General features: G+C 42.2%; 1 protein-coding gene across 2 annotated transcripts in view; it reads right to left on the reverse strand.

Moving 5' to 3' along the window:
- Nucleotides 1–502: 502 nt before the first annotated feature.
- The window catches only part of KCNQ3 (potassium voltage-gated channel subfamily Q member 3), a 298,511-nt gene continuing 280,191 nt past the window's right edge, over nucleotides 503–18,822 (reverse strand). Inside the window, exons 10-15 of one of the 2 annotated variants that reach the window (XM_084749523.1) lie at nucleotides 12,095–12,297; nucleotides 11,037–11,139; nucleotides 9,086–9,217; nucleotides 7,076–7,174; nucleotides 5,903–5,987; nucleotides 503–4,117 (exon numbers count right to left, since the gene is read on the reverse strand). In XM_084749523.1, coding sequence (XP_084605649.1) covers nucleotides 3,383–4,117; nucleotides 5,903–5,987; nucleotides 7,076–7,174; nucleotides 9,086–9,217; nucleotides 11,037–11,139; nucleotides 12,095–12,297 — 1,357 coding nt within the window. In that variant the 3' untranslated portion in view covers nucleotides 503–3,382. The remainder of the gene's footprint in view (nucleotides 4,118–5,902; nucleotides 5,988–7,075; nucleotides 7,175–9,085; nucleotides 9,218–11,036; nucleotides 11,140–12,094; nucleotides 12,298–18,822) is intronic. The other variant, XM_084749524.1, reaches the window with a different exon arrangement.

The raw sequence follows: 18,822 nt of genomic DNA on the forward strand, positions 1-18,822 counted from the left end.
TTATTTGGTGTTATATGGTCCTCAACAATGTACCCAAATACAAAGCCCCCAGTCAATGAACTTTGCCCTTCTTAAGGTGACAGGATCATTGTCACTTATATGTAATGCTTTTGCTTCCACTCTCTTCTGTGTTGAACTTACAATTTCTCCAGTTGGGAGCATTCATATTGGTGGACTGCTGTTTGCAGCAACAAAATCAGGTAGGAAGAGTCTAAAAAGACCATTAACAGGTGAGGTCACCAGCTTTCTTATAGCAGAAAGTGGCTTTTTGTTCTCTGAATTTCCATTGCATAATTTCTGTTATTCAGTGATCTCTAGAACATCTTGCTAAATTGATAACCAAGTGAATATTTCTTTGTTATACTCTCAGAGTTGCATGAAATTATCAGTATGATTTGGCAAATTGAGAGTGGATTGTGTTGTTGCTGTTTTCTATGGGTGTTTACTCTTGAGCTATAATGTCTTGGAACCACTTTGTACAGAGTAGACAGATGATGCATAATTGTTGCTTAATTAGTTTGGTTTTACTTATACACTTTGGTGTTTTCTATTTACTTCTTCATAAAAATAAGATGTTAGAACATCACTACCATATCGAGTAGACTGATCTCTAAGTTTTAAGAACAGTTATTCAAAAGAGCATTCTCAATTCAGTGTTTTTTCCCCTCCTTTCCACAATTCCATTTTTCTTAAGTTTTTAATATCTGTTTGCATGGTAATATTTAATAGGTAAATCTTATACTTAATTTCACTTTTCTTCAGTCTGATAAAATCACCTTTTAATTAGCATTTAACAATTCATTCCTTTCATTCATTTTTATCTTACTAAAATATGTCCCCCTAATGTGTGTGTGTGTGTGTGTGTGTGTGTGTGTGTGTGTGTGTGTTGGGGGGGCTATGTTGGTGTTGTGCAATGTTAGGAATGAAAGTCAGAACTAATATATGGTAGACAAGTACTTTACCAGTAAATTGTATCTTCATCCCCAATTCTTAAAAATTTAAATATATCTTAAAACATGGCAGCCAAATACATATAATGCGACCATCCTTTTACCTGAGAAAACCATTCCTGGTTTTGGTGATGTAATTAATTTGCCAGTATTTCTGGGTTTCTGCCAAAACTGCTGCGACTTCCTAGGCAAGCTGCAAAGCTACTGGTATGCTTTCCCATACACACTATGCAATTATTTTCAATTATTTTGTCCTGAGATTCTTTTGTCTTATGAAAGAGCTTTATGAAGCACACATTGATATTTCAACCTCAGGACCAGACTTCTGCAACCTCAGTGCCAGCCTTGGCAACCGTACAGTGAATGTATCGATAGAGTCAGATGAGTACATTTGGTTGTTTGGTCTAGGTTTTTTTCAAGGCAGGAGGAGCAGTTCCATAGCCTTTGTGTTTCAGATCACCAGAAAATCAGTTTGAAAACCATAACAAAAAACTTTACCTCTGATATGTATGCCTTGGACTTAAAGGTCACTGACCATATGTCCATTCGTGATCCCATCCATGAATCGTCTATCATTCACAGTGCTTACCATCACTCATGGAACTGCAGGCTTTGGGTTTAAATTCCTATAGTCAGGGCACAAGACTTCATCATTACTATATTCTCAGTGCTTTTTGGGGACCAATCAGCATGTAAATTGAAAGAAACCAATCTCAGGAGTCTCTCCCCAACACAGGGAAGAACATTAACAGTGGGAATGGATGAAAACATCAACTAGATTTCTGCCATGGTATTTATGGCTCTTGGCAACACAGCAACAGCACTGATGACAGTTGCATTCAAACACTTATTTAGGGTATTTCCATCATCTGGATGATCACCATGGGAACCATTTAAAACCAGTGTTTAGATGCATGAGAAGACAGAGACACTAATGCTGTGGTGTACAGATGCAGCAAGAGAAGCCAGTCTAAACTTTTCTATCAGAGGCTTTTTAGCAAGTAGCAAAATCTCCTAAGAGGCCACATGGTGGCTTGTGCTTAACATCAACCCTTCTGCAGAGGGGCAGAGATTTCAAGGCTGTTGACTGGCACTTCAGCAGCTCTTATTGACTTTGTGTGGGTCTAGTATTTTCATTGAAAAAAAATCTGGAGGAGTGCAAGTGGGTGATTCTAGGAAATCTTCCTATTTGTATATTTATAACTAGCTTGTATTCCCCACCCTGGACTTGTAAAGCATCAAGTAGGCACCCCTTGCACTCAGAGCAGACAACCTCCTCTCTTGAATAAAGAGCAGGGATTACATCCCACGGGGAAAGGGTGCTGGTGTCTTGGCATGATTTCTGGATCCCAGTTCCCAAATGGGATAGTGTGAGGGAGACTGAGACAAGGAGTGAGTATTTAGGTGGAGCTTTGGAGTACTTACTCTCCATAAGACAATGAAGTCTCCCAAGGTACGTCACTGGACTTGTAGCCAGAATTTCTCACTTTTAAATAGAGGACATGTACAAATAGTTGCCTTTGATTCTAAGTTCCACTCTGGATTCAAGTACAGGCGAGGCAGAAGAATGAGTTGGAATTTCATTTTGAAGTCATTGAATTTAGCTCCTGCCTAGGGGGGCATTCCACTTCTGGTAAATTTCAATATCTTTGGCTACATAAATTGGGAACTATTTTTATGTGTTTGTGGTATGTGTGTGTGTGTGTAAGATTTCTCCTCACCAATCCATAACACATGTGATGTTATATTTTGGATCACCAGCATCTTATGGGTGAGGAAACTGAGGCACAGTACTGAACAATGGTAGACCAAGACCTCTTCGGAGAGTTTAAATAATTTTGCCAGCCTTCCTTTTGTGAAATAATTTTTTTAAAAAAATCGTGGCTTTAGGGTTTGATTGACTATCTTGTTCCTGTCCTCCTGTTTGCTCAGTAGAGAGCCTCACTGTAATGCAGTTTGTTTTTGGTTGAGAAAATGATCTCCTTGCCTTATAAAATAGCTAATTAACTGGAGCATTTTACACAAAAGGGAAGTGAGCCTAGAAATAACTTAAACTATGTTCTCAGTTTATCCAAATCAAAACCCAACCCAGCCAACCAAACAAACAGCACAGCTCATCAATAAGTCTCCCTGTACTTGTTCAATCATCATTAAAAGTAAGGAGAGCAGATAAATGTGTATCTAGAAGAGATTAACAGTGCCTTTTATATAGTGTCAAGTCATGCAAACCATGCTGAAAAGGAAGCGACTTTGTTGCAGTGACATGGGGAGGAAGAAGGCCTTGAGAAGCCCCTGCTTGCAGGGGAAGCCACTGCGCACATGCATGCGCTTGACATAGCCACTGGAGTCCCCACTGTAAGCGCTAGATGTGAGAGAGTAAGTAAGCTGTACAACGTCTGTCTACAGTACCAGGAGTCAGCCAGTGACCCCTCCTAAGTGGGCTTGTTGGAAGGGGTCCATACGGAATCTGAAATACCATCCCCGGTGGACGACAGAGGCATGGAACCACTGGGTGTGAAGGGGTCTGTGTCTGTGTCCGTTTCCCCCTCAGCCAGGTACCTCTTCTCCCTCATCCAGCTCGATCCCCCACTGGGGCCAAACACATAATCATCTCTGTCTTGGGAGATGCTGAAGCCACTTGGAGACCGCTCCAGTTCCTCGTGGTTGACGGACATGAGGGACAGAGGCGTATCACTGTCCCTAGTGACGCTGCGTCTCTGGCGGGGTGAGATGTGGTCCGAATAGGGCCCTTGCAGTTCTGTCTGGGAGTGGTAGCTCACACATGAGTCCAGAAGAGTCAAGATGGGCAAGACTGTGGGTCTCTCTGCATATGTACTTCCCGAGGAGGGAAGGGTGGCCTGAGCCTTTGTAGAACTGGGTCCCCCTCGGGTCACATTCACAGGGTCATGTGCAAAAAACCCATAGGGGCCAACTCTGTCGATGGGCACCTGGTGGAAGCTGTAGGGAGGGTCGGGGGGGCCTGTCTCTGAGTAGTTGCAGATGATGTTTTTCAAATCAGAATACCTGTTGTCCTCTTTCTTCTCTCCTTCTGCTGGGGAGGAGGCTCCCTTAGTCGGGCAGTATTCTGTGACATGCACATGCAGGCGTTCCATATGCTGCATATGCATGTCCACAAGGAAGTCCAGCTTCTTCCCCATGTCATGAACCTGAAAAATAGAAGTACCTGAAATCACTACTTCTTTGGGGAGGAGGCTCACAGTCCCTGTGCTGATGCTTTTCCGAAGGGATGTTTTGCAAGTCAGTGATAAAAGCAGCTACAAGTGACTCCGTGCCTCCTGTTAGAAGGCCCATATACATATTAGCATTCATCTAGAAACACACAGGTAAGGATGTCACTAGAGCCAAAGATGGCTTGAGAATAAGTGTTACAGGCTTTCATTGCCCCATCCCCGAAAAGATGGTACTCCCACTGAGTCAAGGAGTGGGGGTTCTTGTTTTGTGTGAATTGCCTCATATGAAAGCATATAAGGCTGTTAGTATCTGTTATTGACACTTGGTAACTAAAGCCCTGGAGAGCAGTGTCAGCAATTATGGAGTTTGACAGACCTAGAGATCCAATAGAGATCCTCAGGAATGATGGAAGCTGCTCCTGCTTTGGGTATGCCATTCATACATTGGAGTGTTTGTGAGCACACATGCACAAGTATGTGCACACCTCTGTGAGAGAGATGTTCTTCCCTTGACAATCCACATTTGTGCACACACACAAGTCTGTGCAGCTTTGTGTGTGTTATTCCCTCCCTGACGGTTCACAGCTCACCACATCAGGTAAGTGGATAGCCTCATTAAATGGATGAGGTTGTGAGATTTGTGAGGTCCATCTGAGCCACAGTCGTAAGGAATACTTAACCAGCAGACATGTGACTTTATTTCATGTATTTTATTGGCTTAATTCTAACAGCCTTACAAGGTAAATGCTATTGTGATTTCTGTTTCACACATGATGAAGTAGTGACCCGAGAGGTGACATAACCTGTGAAAGGTCATAGAGCTAGTAAACACAAGGACCAGGATTCTAAGTTACATCAAAAAGAAGAGGCAAGAGGTCCATCACTGAAATTTCTCTCACTTCTCCTACATGACATGGATTTAATTTTAGGAGATGGGTAAAAAGGATTGATATGAATCCTGGAGGAAAATAATAGAGGCATTTATCTACTAGACTACAGAGATGAGCTGCTACATGGGGTAGATTACGTGAGCCTCTTTTTGCACCCTGAATGACCCTTACCCATAACTTGGCCCTGGGTGAGGCCTCCTCATGATGGTCACCCACAGATTGGGACTAGAGCAAAAGAGAACACAAAGTAACATGAAATGACGGGAAGAGAACTAACATTTTTAAAGGAAGTGCTGTGGTACACGTGGACAACAGTGACCATCGGTTGATTGACTGCTCACTGGGCACTAGCTCACATTCTAAGCAATTCACATGCCCATCTAACCCTCACAGCAACTTTGTGGCGTATTTAATTGCCTGTATGACAGACAAGCAAATCGGAGGTTCAAAACAGTAATTGACTTGTGGGTGATCACCCAGCCAGGGAAAAGTGAAACCAGGGAATTAATTTCCATTATGTTTCTTTTTCTATACATTTTTAGAGGCAGGTGATATTTATTATGCCTTATCTCCATATGAAATAGTAGCACCTGAAAATCAGTTCTATGGAGTCAGAAGGATGGCCTAGCAGTTATGAACAAGTGCCATTCTTGCAGATGACCTGGGTTTGGTTCCCAGCATCCTCATGGTGGCTCAAAACCATGTATAACTCTAGTTTCATGGACCTCTGTAGGAATCAGTCATGGACGGGTTGCACATACATATGTAGTCAAAACACTTATACATATGAAATAAGACCAAATAAATTGAAAAAGGAAGAGAAAATAAGTTTATATATTATCTTCTGGGTGAAGGAAAAAGAAGGGCTTACCTGTCTTTCAACTTTTACAAACTTTCCCATCATGCTTTGGTCTTCAGTTTCTGATGTGCCTGCTCTGGCTACATACGGTTCATTCCTAAGGAAAGTCAACACTTCCATAAGACCATTGCATTCGTTATTGACGGTGCAGGGTCATTCCAGCTTAGGAGACCGTGCACAAGGGACCTATGGTTCTCACTCATGCTGACAAAGCCTGGAGGTGGTTCCTCTGGCATGCTTAGTCAGGACTGTTGAATGCATGCTTACCTTCCTATGGGAAGACAGACTGGAAGCTGGAGCCAAGGAGGCTTTGCTTTGTGTGGAAAGCGTCTAGTATCTAACAATGCTTAGAGTGTTTATTCCTTTATAGTAACTTTCTTGGCTTTTCAATCTCAGGGTTCTTACCTCTGTGGGGATGAAGGAGTAATTATCTGGTCTCTAAAATTCTATGGAGTAGGCATGCACACTCCACGTGGCCCATTTTAAGAACGGTAAACACCAGCAGCATTTGGAAGAAAGTGCTGGAATGGTGCCTCCAGGAGTCAGGGAAGGCTCTATTTTCTATATATGTACACCTATTATCTGCCTAAGTTCTAGTTCATTCCAATATTGTTACATTATCCAGTCTCTTCTTCAGTTTCTTTCTTCAGAGACTTGAAATTCTGGTCATACAGATCTTTGCCTTGCTTGGTTAGAGGTACTTCACGATACTTTGTATTAGTTGTGGTTATTGTGAAGGGTGCGGTTCCCCCAAATTTCTTTCTGAATGCCTTTTCTCTCTTTGACGTGGAAGGAGTATCAGTCAGCCCTTAGAATACTATGCAGAAGAAAGCAAATGGGCTGAGCAAGAATGCATAAAGTCCACTAGCATTAAATATGTTCTCTTTTATTAACAAAACCCCCGTCTCCTCTTGTTTTATAGCCAGAAAACTGGTTATTTTCTATTTGAAAAAAAAACACAGAAATAAGTGTTACTAACATGTTCTTGGAACAGTAGCACCAAGTGCACTGAACAGAAGATTTTCAAATGGCCACAACCTAAACCAGCCTTCCAACTCTCTGTTCATTTTATTTGGGGGAGGGACAATTTCACTCACATAAAGTACCCAAGCTGAGATATGGGGATGGATTTACTGCACAGGCCTTTTGTTCAACAGTATATCAATCCACAACCACAAGCCCCACCTTGGAGACTGCTGGGATGGGTAGGTAAATGCTGACCCTTTCTGAGACTTCTTATGTTTTGGAGTGGATGGAGGTCCAGGGGTAAAAATCATATCTATTCTGAAAGAAGAAGAAGAAGAAGAACCAAAGAAGAGATTAGATAGAACAAAGTTTTGTTTTGAGAAAGTAAATCCTTATATTTTTTAATTCAAATGGGGGTGCAAGCACATTTTCTCATATCCAAGGTACCAGAGGGAGACAACCCACATAGTTTGGATGTAGGGTCATGTTTTATTCCTTACAGCAAATGCCACATGTATGTTGGAAGGGTATCTCGTCTTCTAATTCTTTTGTCCATCCTCAAACTACCTAATTAGAGAAGTTCTACTGTCAGACTCCAGGTTCCATTTTTAGTGGCAAAGACACTTGATGCTCTGCATGAAAGGATGGCTCAACCCTAGTTCTGATGCCCTGTTTCCATATCTGTATAAAATAGCAGCTCAATAGAAGATGCTGTCTATCATCTTGTGGGTCAGGGGCAGAGGTAGGGGTTGGGTTGTCTCAGAACCACCATTGAGATGCATCCAGGAATAGTCTTGGGTCACGTTTTTCTCTGGAAGACCAGCTTAATTTCCAACAGACACTCAAGGCACCATTTTAAGTCAGCCTTCCTTCTGTATGGCTGGGATTATGCAATTCATCATCTTGGCAGGCAACCTCCAGCCACAATCCCCAGAAATACACTTTCTTGATAACTATCAAAAATCATGACAGTGTAACAGTCCTATTCTGTAAACATTAAAACTGCCTAACAGTTTTGAAGGCTGGCATGTCATTGGCAGCATGTTGTCTTCCTCTGCTTCTCAGACAGCCATACTTGCATAGATAATAGCCTAGAAGGACTGACAATTTGTGCATACATCATGTATTTGTTCAGTAGGCATTGAACCTGATTTGCTATCTACCACTGTGGAAAGGACAAGTAAAAATCATGAATAAATATACTTGTGAGCTAATACTGTCATCAACAACCTCAATGGTGCAGTGCTTCTACTAAGTCAGGAAGATATGCCAGCAGAGAAACATTAATTGGATGAGGAGGCAGAAGCCCACGTGATTTTGAATTGTGTCACTTTCTTTCCAGGTCCCTCATATGAGAGAATTACATCATGTGTATTTCTGAGCAAACATGTGCTTATTCCTGTGCTAATATCATACACATACTGCACATTGGTTTATATGACTGCCAGATCCAGGCAGAATTCAATTCATCTTCTACTCTTTTGATGACTTCATGTGTAACATACATATATTTATTTGTTGTGTTTTCAATTTCTTGACAGAGCCATTTGGGGTTTTTTTTCTCACCTCATAGCTTTGGTCTCCCCATTAGAATTATGGCACCTGTGATGTGATAACCCTTATGGGATACTAAAGGATAAGATATATATATATATATATATATATATATATATATATATATATATATATATATATATATGCAAAGTACTTAGGAGCTCAATAAAAGTGGTGGTATTGTCTAAAAATAACCTCCATACATGGCAATGACGTTTTCTGTATTTTCACTTTTATGAATAACATTTAAGAATTTGAAGTGTGCTTGAAATTTTACATCTAAAATAAATTTGTTGAGCTGTTTAGATGATCAGAGGCCTATAGTTATCCAAAGCACCATGGTCAGGACATTTACCTGACTTCTTTTCTCCATGAGGCCAATGAGGAAGTTGATGTTGGCCATGGCAATGTATCAGGGTTTCTTTACAGCTTTGAAAAATTGTACTCACAGTCACCATGGTCCCACTACTCTCTATTCCATGCCAAGCTAGAGTCTGACAGTAAAGCTTGCTGGTCCATACATTTAAAGTGCTTGATAGGCACTTCTGTTCTTGAAGTTTCTCTGCTTCATTTTGGATTACTTCTGAATGTCTGACTCTTAATACTCTACAGTCACATGACTTGGATTCCTGAGTAGGTGAGAGATCATAGTCCTTGCCCACTTGAATGTGTTACCTTGTCTGGAGGTACTTTATCCTGGAAAGCATGTCAAGATGTCCGGCGGAATACTGCTCAATCACATCTTTCACATCATAAGGCCTCAATGTCTCCTTGAATTTTTTTTTATACAGACGGAATTGTAGAATTCTGTAAGGCAAAAGAGAAGAGTTTGCCAACCATGAGCAGATGGTAAAGGAAACTACGTGCACATCCACCAAACCCTAGAGGCAGGGGAGAAAAGAAAATGAAAAAGCCCCTGGATGGCAGAGTGCCAGCCTTGGGTTCTGGCCCTGTCTCTCTGCATCTATTATCTGGCTAGTGTCATGATTATACAACTGTTGTAATAAGAACTTCTAAGTTGTTGAACATTCATCACATAGAAGATACTAATTATTGTGCCTTATGACCAGTCTTTGCTTTTTGTTGTTGTTGTTGTTTTTTGGTTTTTCAAGACAAGGTTACTCTGTATAGCCTTGGCTGTCCTAGACTCACTTTGTAGACCAAGCTGGCCTTGAACTCAGAGATCCACCTGGTGGGATTACACGTGCGAGCCACCATGCCTGGCTTATGACAAGTCTTCTTATACATCAAATTTCAAAGGAGCAGCCCTGACTCTGAGAATGCCACATCTTATAGGTTGAGGCATTAGAGCTGGATCAGAGCCAGGCTTGGGTGCCAACAAGGTTAGTTGCTGTCGCTGCCACAGTGCTTTCTATTTGAGGATGACTGATGTTTTTCCTCCTCTAAACTGCTTGTCAGATTTCTCAATGCTGCAACAGAATACCTAGCAGAAATGACCTAGGAGGGAGAGATTTATTTTCACTCACAGTTTCATGGGAACGTCAACTGATGGGGAAGGAGAGGAGGAGGAGGAAGCAGCTCTAATTGGTGCCACCCAGAGCCCAAGGTGGCTTGGTCACGTCACAGACTAGGAAACAGAGAACTCAAGACAGACCGGGGATGAAGCAATACCTCTTCAAGTGTCTTCCCCATTGTATAGCCTTACTTTTGCCTACCTAGGCCCATACCAGAATGTTCAACAGCCTTCCAAAGTAGCACCACGTGCCAGGGACCAGGTGTGCACATGCCTAGACATTAAACATTCAAATCATAAGAGTGGTGAAGCATGGTGTTACATGTCTGTAGCCCCAACACTTAAGAGTAGAAACAGAGTGGTCAAGAGTGCAAGGTCGTCTGCAACTATATAGCGGGAGTTTGTGGTTAACCAGGGCTGCATGAGACTACAATGTCTAAATCCCCAAGCAAACAAATGGGACAATCCCAAAGCAAACCAGATCTGTAGTTTCTAATTCATTTTCTCTGGGCTTCTTAAAAAGATTCCTTTCTGCGAGTTTGTACAGTTTTGATACAACATGGGGATATCTTCACTTCATCTTCCCTGAAAATCAACACCACTCTTAAAGGCTACTGCCCTCTGAGGACTCCATCCTTCTGTGCACAGTGCCAATCTGAGCTTACACTTATAACGTGAGGAGGTTCTGCCCATGCCAGGCCCTTCCAGTTCCCACTGGCATGAGTCTCTTGAATGACACAGTTCAAGTTCATTTTGTCTTAAAGACCATTTGGGCATATTGACCAGTTTATTCATCATGATATAAAATTTCATGTCAGTTGTATACCTGTCTTTTACCTAGATTCACTTGAAGTGGAGCCACTGAATGGTAGCTTAAAAGGCAAATCAGCCTGCTGTCTGTGTTTGAGCAGAGAATTCTAATGGAATGCAGCCATGCTCCCTCACTTATGCTGTGAGGGGCTTTCTGTGCTAAGATGACAACGCTGAGCTCTTGAGATGGAGACCTGGGGGCACTTTATAGAAGAGGGTTGCCATTCCTTGAATTAAGGTATCTGTCCTCTTCCCAAGGTTCAAGGGTACTTGACAAGCTGTGTCTGATAGGCATGAAGTTGGAGCCTGGGAACTCATTTCAGTAGAGAGAAGGGCCATTACCTCACAGCTCGGATGGCAGCCTTTATGGTTGGGATCATGTCTTCGATGAGGAAGTCATTCCCATAACCCCTGTCTTCTGCCATGGGGTCGCCTGTCCCAGCATCTATGAGGGAGACGTATATGTTATTGTAGTCCATCATAAGTGGAGAATCTTAGAGACCTCTCTGGAACCAGAATCTCCAGTATGTATATTATTCACCCCACATCTTTATTGCCACATTGTGGTCCCCTGTTGTGACACATTTATCCCACTTAGCATCCCCACTCTGTGGTCCAGACGTTTGAGTCAGGAGCATGAGAAGGCCAGAGCTGGAATGGAGGAGAATGCTAGGAGGGATGAGGTGAGCTCTGCAGGTGGGGGTGATCACATGAGCAGTAAAGGCACAGGTGTGGGCCTCGCACTCAGACAGACCTGAGTCGGGTTCCTGCCCTATCAGTATTTCCGCTCAAGACCCTGGGAGGTCACTTTCTGAGCTTTTACAGCTTGGAAGTTTTAGAGGAAGGAACAATGTATTGAATGTCAAGGGTTTGGTGGCTTCACATCCTCAGGACAATATTTTCCTCCTTGTCTTGGCTTCTGCCAAGTGACAGAGGTGCATGAGGCCACTGTTTCTATTGTACTTAACACACAGGGTATTTTTTGATTCCTCTTTTCCATCCCTAGGGGTGCTAGTGTGTACAATTGCAGATGGCTGTTTACCTGCCCCTCTGTATCTGTCCAGTTGCCCTCCATGACAACTGGATCATCAAGGCTGCCCTTGGCAGCCACAGTGCAGGTCCTAACGCTCTTTGAAAGGTTCTGAGTTGAAGCACAGAGGTGAGTCAAGCCTTGCTCACTGGCAAGTTTCCTCTTTTCTGAGTCATGGACTATGTCACCACCAATGTATCCAGCCCAAGAGACATAAATAAAGCAAGGCATGTGGTTGTTTGAAGCAGGGATGGGAAAGAAGACTGCTTTGTGGACGTAGGAGGTCTTTGGTGGAGAGAGGAAAGGAGAGGAAGGAGCAGGGAAGGCTGGGAGAGGAAGTGGACAAGCTGAGAGAAAGGAAGGGCGTTACCTTCGGAACTCTGCCAGAAAGCATAGGCTTTCATGCGGAAGGCGGTGCGGAAACGCTCTTTATTGTTTAAGCCAACGGGCTTTGGCTCTTTAGAAGGGCTTTCTTCTATGGCATCTACATTCAGAGGGGTAAATAGCTTTCCTTTAGTATTGCTACCACGAGGATTAGAAAGGCGAACCCGATCCAAGAGACCCAGCTTTTGGCTACAAAATAAGCAAAAGTGAACAATTTTCCTCCTTCAGTGCAGGTTCTTGTAACTTCCCGTCCCTCCACAAAGACTTGCATTCTCTTCTGACGATGTGTGGCAACCGTGCACCCAGAGCGCTAATCTGATTCGGCAGGCAGGGACCAGATAGGAGTGGAGAGGGGCTCAGATCCTAATTCTAGCTCAGAACTGTGACTACTGGTTACATCTTCAGCAAATTTCCAATCTCCCCGATTTCCCCCTAGGCTTATGTGGAACCTGGAACAGGGGCAGGATATACAGCGGTATCCTTTACCAAAGCAGTTTCAAGTGCCTGAAGTCACCTACTCTAAAAATGTCACCGTAGTTCTTGGGGTAGTTAAAGTGAGAGAAAGTGACATTCGCGTCAGTTTTCTGAGAGTGTGTTTTTATAATTGTTAATAAAAGTTACTTTTATTAGTCTTTTACAATTCTTAATTGATTAAACTTTATCATAGTATGTATGTATAAGAAAAGACCTAGCATCGAAAGTGCTTGATATTGTCCACAATTTCTACTGGCAGCCTTGGCATGGACTTTCCATTGGCAAGATGGAGTTACTAGTGCATAGTCATATACAACAAATGTTCTTCTTTCTTCACTCCCTTCTCTATGTCAATAACCTCATTTTCCTCCTTGCCATTTCAAATATTGTCCAAGTATTGATGAGCACAGATAAGTTCCCATCATACACCAAACACAAAAGAATGACATAAATTACATAAAGCAGGCACCTTTAGTCAGCTGTCCATAGATTCCTCTCCTATAACCTAGTGGGTTCATGAGCTATGGTGGGAAAAGTACACTTTTAAATTACTAACTTCCAATCAAAATTTAGCATCCCTTTCTTCTTCTATCATCATCATCATCATCAGCAGCAGCAGCAGCAGCAGCATTATTTTTTTTTTTTGAGTCAGGGTTTTCTGTGTACCCTTGGCTATCCTGGACTCACTTCATAGACCAGGCTGGCCTCAAACTCACAGAGATCTGCCTGTCTCTGCCTCCCCAAGTGCTGGGATTAAAGGTGTGCACCGCCATTGCATCCAGCTCCCTTTGCATTATTAATGTGATAACAAACTCATCCCTGATCCAATATTGTAAGAGTAGTTGACCCAGTACCAGGTACGTGTGGCACACAGCTCACCACAGAAAAACTTCTGCTTGCTTTCATCTCAGCACAATATCATAAGCTTGTTTCAATACAATGTTTTTTTTAATAACTACACACTACATTAAATATTTTATATTTATTTATGATGTGTGTGGATGTGCAAGCATGCATGCTACTGTGTACACGCGGAGGTCAGAGGACAACCTGCAGGAGTCATCCCTCTCCTTCTACCATGTGGGTATCAGAGATCAAACTCAAGCCATTAGGCTTGATGGCAAACGGCTTTACTTGCTGAGCCACCTTGCCATATGCAGCGTGAGTATGCATCCGTACATTCCACTCCCCAAACACACAAGCAGATCCTCTCGCTTTTCAGGGTCCTTTCTTGCCATCTCAGCCAACCTCATTATTACATGCCGTTTGAAACTATGTCGAATATACATTGTTGGAAATCCAGTACTCTAGTGCTCCAAATGCATGTATTTCCCTCTGCTCTATCACTTGATGCACTTTACAGAGACTGTTCATTTCCATATCAGTTTGGGCCATGGAGTCACAGAGTAGGAATGGGCCCTGTTCCTACTTGGCACTTTTGGAGAGCTAGCATACCCCACATATAACCTGCAGGACAAAACTAGGCTGGATGGAGCCATTTTGATAACCCATGTGACCTAGGACACATAACTTCTTTTTTTCCTATTGCAAGATTCCTTATGTGAAAGATGGTGACCTTATACTTGCATTGTCAGGGCTTATTATCTGTCAAATGTGCTAATGCATGGAAAATGCTTATCCCCATCTATGAGGCAGGAAGCCTTCACTAAGAACTGGCTGTCATCACTATCTTCGAAAATAATCTTCTTTCCATAGAAGCAGGAGAAAGCTGATGACATGTGTGGAAAGGATCAACATAATTCCCTGGGGCATAAAGGCGGGCTTTTGGGTTTTACTTTAAAATAGTATATAAAATGACATGAGCTTCAGGATTTATATAGCACTTCATATTTCCTTAATGCTTGTCTCAAAACTCAACATTCTGCCTTGGCAAAAGCTAAAATGCGAGGACATTAATTACAGATAAACTAAATAAGGACAAAATTAAGGACATCTACTTTGTCCTGACTTGAAATTTCAACATGACCTCTGAACACCAAAAAGAGAATGAGAAGACCCTCTTACTCGGTTCTGAGATTCAGGATTCATTTTCTTGGAATTCATCTGCTTCATTGCTACTCTTAATTGTCTGAATTGCTTTAGCCATGCCCACTTAATAGCCCATTGGCCACAGATGACATGTTAGACAATCTTAGGAATCCAGATATATTGCTACAGAAGTCTCGGCTTTGAATTACTCACAGCCCCCATGGCTAAGAGGCTTACAGAATTCTTCCTTCAGCAAAGTGGATGCTCAGCTTACTTCTTAATTGGCTTGCATGAAATCCAAGACCCCAAAGGATAAGGAAATGCAAGTCAAAGTGGGTGAGTGAACATCAATACCCATTTCAGTCCTCTCCATATGGACTCCCAGTGCTCAATAGAGGGTCTGTTTTTGGAGTATGGTGGGTAAGATGCTGAGAACAGCCTTCCTTAGAGAGCAAGAGCCCTGCTTTGTGAAGTGTAGACAAATAATCTCCACACATGGATTTGAAAAACTGAAAACAGATGAAGTGGAGATGGAAAAGTAAAATCAATACTGATATGTCCTGGCAGATACGGTACTGGTCCTGGGTTCCTACCTCTGATAATAGCACCCATGCTCAATGGGAACTCTGACCACACTCAATGGTACTAAGTTACCTGACATTCAGAACTTTGATATACCCTGATATCTGCATGGAGAACTTCCATCTCTTCTTACTTTTCAATTACAATTACTCTTGTCTGAAACGTTGGCTGTAGCCTGATCATCAGCCTCCAGGATAGCATTTTAGGCCATCCAGATGTTCAGTGTAATACTCAACATTCAATACTCAACATTCAATACTCCTCCTAGCATGCACCATGGCTTTTTCAACCATGGGGCTTAGCCACCATCATTCAAAATATGACTCACTGGTGATTTCTGCCAAATAAGATGCTCTTAGAGAGCATTAGCAGCATCTAGAGACAGGTTAGTTAAACAACAACAGCTTGGGAAAGTCTACTGGCCTCTTGTGAATAAAAGTAAAGAACAGAGACCAAAACAAAGGACGGAACCCACAAAAAAGAATTATCTGTCCTACAGATGGTGCTGAAGTTGACAAGTCATGAGGCAAGCTTTGGAGTCAGAGATGACCTCTTGTAATTTGCAACTACCAACATTTTGCAAGTGCTGGCATATTATGTGTACTAAAAGCATTTTATGCTGTTAAATGAAGGAAAGAAAGAATAAAGATTTGATTTTCTTGATGATAATATACACACAACTTCAGTGAAATGAGGGTATACTATATTGTGGAAAAAGGACTTTGGAATAAAAAACAGTTCAAATATGTTCATTAGTTACTATTTCAACTTAGGTAAGTCATTAGCTTAACACACACACACACACACACACACACACACACACACACACACACACATTCAGGGGAATATGTTAAATACCTTATAAGTTCTAGGCTCCTGACTTACTGAGAGTACATTAGTGACTAATCTCATCCAGGATGTAGTTGAAGTCTGGTTATGACAGGTCAAGAAGACATACTTGTATTATTAGATTGAAGTAGAGGAAAAGATGCTGGTATGAACAGGGTGGCCACACTGGAAGAAGATAGAGCTTGGGTACCATGTGGAGAAGAGAAGTACTAGTCTTTCCTCATGGATTCTGGACAAATGCCAAGGAGACTGTTCCTGGTATCTGGATGTACAAGAGGGAGAATGGTGATGCTCATTTCAAAGTGGGCATGACTTGGTTGTTGAGAAGAAATACAAAACTGAGTTTCACATTTGCTCTGTCTTCAGGAAGACTGACAGGCCTCTTGACAAGGAAGCCAATCGGGATTGTGTCTATCTTATTTGTTGTTATATCCTCAGATTCTAGAATTGTTCCTGGTACAGAGGATGATTTTTTTATTTGCTGAGTAAGTTGATAAATGGATAGTCAGTAGATGGATACAGTTTCAGCTAAAAGGAGAGCTTGGTTGTTTTTTAAAATTCATTTATTTTCATGTGTAGTATATGTGTTCATATATATTTGTGTAATGTGTATATGTGTGCATACATTTATATATATGTATGTTTGGAGATCATAAACTGAGACTGAATGTCTTTCTTAGTCACACTTGACTTTTAATTTTTTTTTTCCTATTCTATTTTGAGAGAGAGAGAAGAGAGAAGAGAGGAGAGAGAGACAGAGACAGAGACACAGAGAGAGACAGAGACACACACACACACACACACACACACACACACAGAGAGAGAGAGAGAGAGAGAGAGAGAGAGAGAGAGAGAGAGAGAGAGAGATATGAAGAGGCAGAGCATGAAAGTGAAGAGCAAATGCTTTTTGTGTTGGTCTACTGACAATCTCTTCCCTCCATGTGGCCAGTTTTCTGCATGCGCTGTGCATCATTTATTCGACACTGATCTCTAGTAAGCATTTGCTCCTCAGGTTCAAGAGACTCATCCCAACCAGCATATGAGGCCTGTATCTGCATGATTCTTATATCACTGGCAAAGACCTGGAGACACAGGAAAATTTTGTGGGGTGCCCCAAGTCACATAAGAAGAATAGTCAATGCTAATTCCTGTGTTCCCCCCCCCCTTAATTCTCCTACCTGGCTATTTTGAGTCCTTAGTTAGAAAAGGTAAAGAACTATAGATCTGAAGGAATCCAGGCAGACGGGCTCAAAATCCAGCCACTGTGGGGTTCTCTGTTGTTTTTAACCTCCCAAAGCTCCAGGATCTCCATCAGTATGTTGTTATAATGAATACTACCATTACAAATATGTCCACTTCAAGTTTCGTACCTTGATTCTGGTAGCTTCCTACCATGGACATTCTTATTGCATTTGTTTTTACACAAGGTAGTGACGTGGAAAATGTAGCCCATGTCTACTTAGGGTCTAAGCAGGTGTGGGATACTATTAAAGCACATTAAAATCTGCTGGAATTACTCTTGGTGTTAATGATAAATTACTTAAGTTCTGATTGTCAGCACTCCTTCTGATATTCATTTTCATGAAAAACAAAAAGCAGACTTTGGGAAATGGGGCAATCCAATTCTCTAATTAGCAGCTATTGTATCCTCTTTAGCTCCCCTAGCTGTTTTGAGCAAAAAGACTGTCAGTCAAACAGTCAGCCAAATTACCCTCATGCTACTTCTAGCCATTTTGAGCTGCCAGTGGATGTATTTAGAAAACTACATCACAAGGCCAAGCCTCAGCCAGGACTGTTTGAAATAGTTTATACCATAAGCCATGACTCACAGAGGTGCTGACAAGGCAAGGCTGTGACTGGGCTAAAACTGTGATTGCCCAAAGAATGGATTCTCAGGCTCTATAAGCAAGCTGCTCAAGTTCCCTGAGTGAGTCACTAGGAGTAAGCCTTTGGGGGCTGAATTCCCTGTGGTTGCCACATTTTGTCCAGTTAAAGGCTTCTTTTGACTGGGATTTCACACTGTTAGTTGTGGGATGATCTGGTAACACAAAAAGAAGATTCAGTAGAGACAGCAGTGAGGTAGTGATGGTACAGGCAATAGAAAGATGTTGGTCAGGCTAGCACGGCTGGGAAATCAGCAAGGCCATGAGGAGGTGGAGAGCTGAAGAAGGCACAGATGAGTTTGGGAGCAGCTAGCACAAAAAGAAGAGCTGATGAAGTGGAAGAGAGAGAGAGGGGGCGGAGGGAGGGAGAGAGAGAGAGAGAGAATATGAATGTCAGGAGCTGAGAACTGAAGATGATTAGAGCTGTAAGCAGGCAGAGAAAAAAAAAACTGTTGGTCCAGGTCTCCAGGAGGATTCCCGAAAGCTGTTGAGTCTTCAGGACCGATGGTTTCAAACCAGATTCCTCTCAGGCTGAGACATGCAACACTGGTTGCTGTCAATAGCTGGATAATCCCAATAGCGCTAGCCCTTCCTGGAAGCTTCATTATCAGCTCCACCAAAGAGATGAAGAATATTGACTTCCTAGGATTACACAGGCTGGTGACACATATAGGACCTAAGGTTCCCAACACCAGAAGCCTAATGACTCTTAAATATTAGAGGGCTCCGCCTGCAGCTTCTCACACCTGCTTATTGATGCCAAGCACAAAATACCCAGGGAAACAAGAGATACTGAAGACTAATGTAGAACTTCTCTACCACTGGTTACAGCTTCTATGTGAGTAGAAAAGAGTCTTGTCCAGATGGTTACAACACCAGAACTTTGAATTGTATCTCTCCTCCCACACACAGTCAAGGCCAACTTACACCTATGAGT

The sequence above is a fragment of the Acomys minous genome, assembly GCF_964271855.1.
Source record: "Acomys minous genome assembly, chromosome: 12".
Lineage (NCBI taxonomy): Eukaryota > Metazoa > Chordata > Mammalia > Rodentia > Muridae > Acomys > Acomys minous.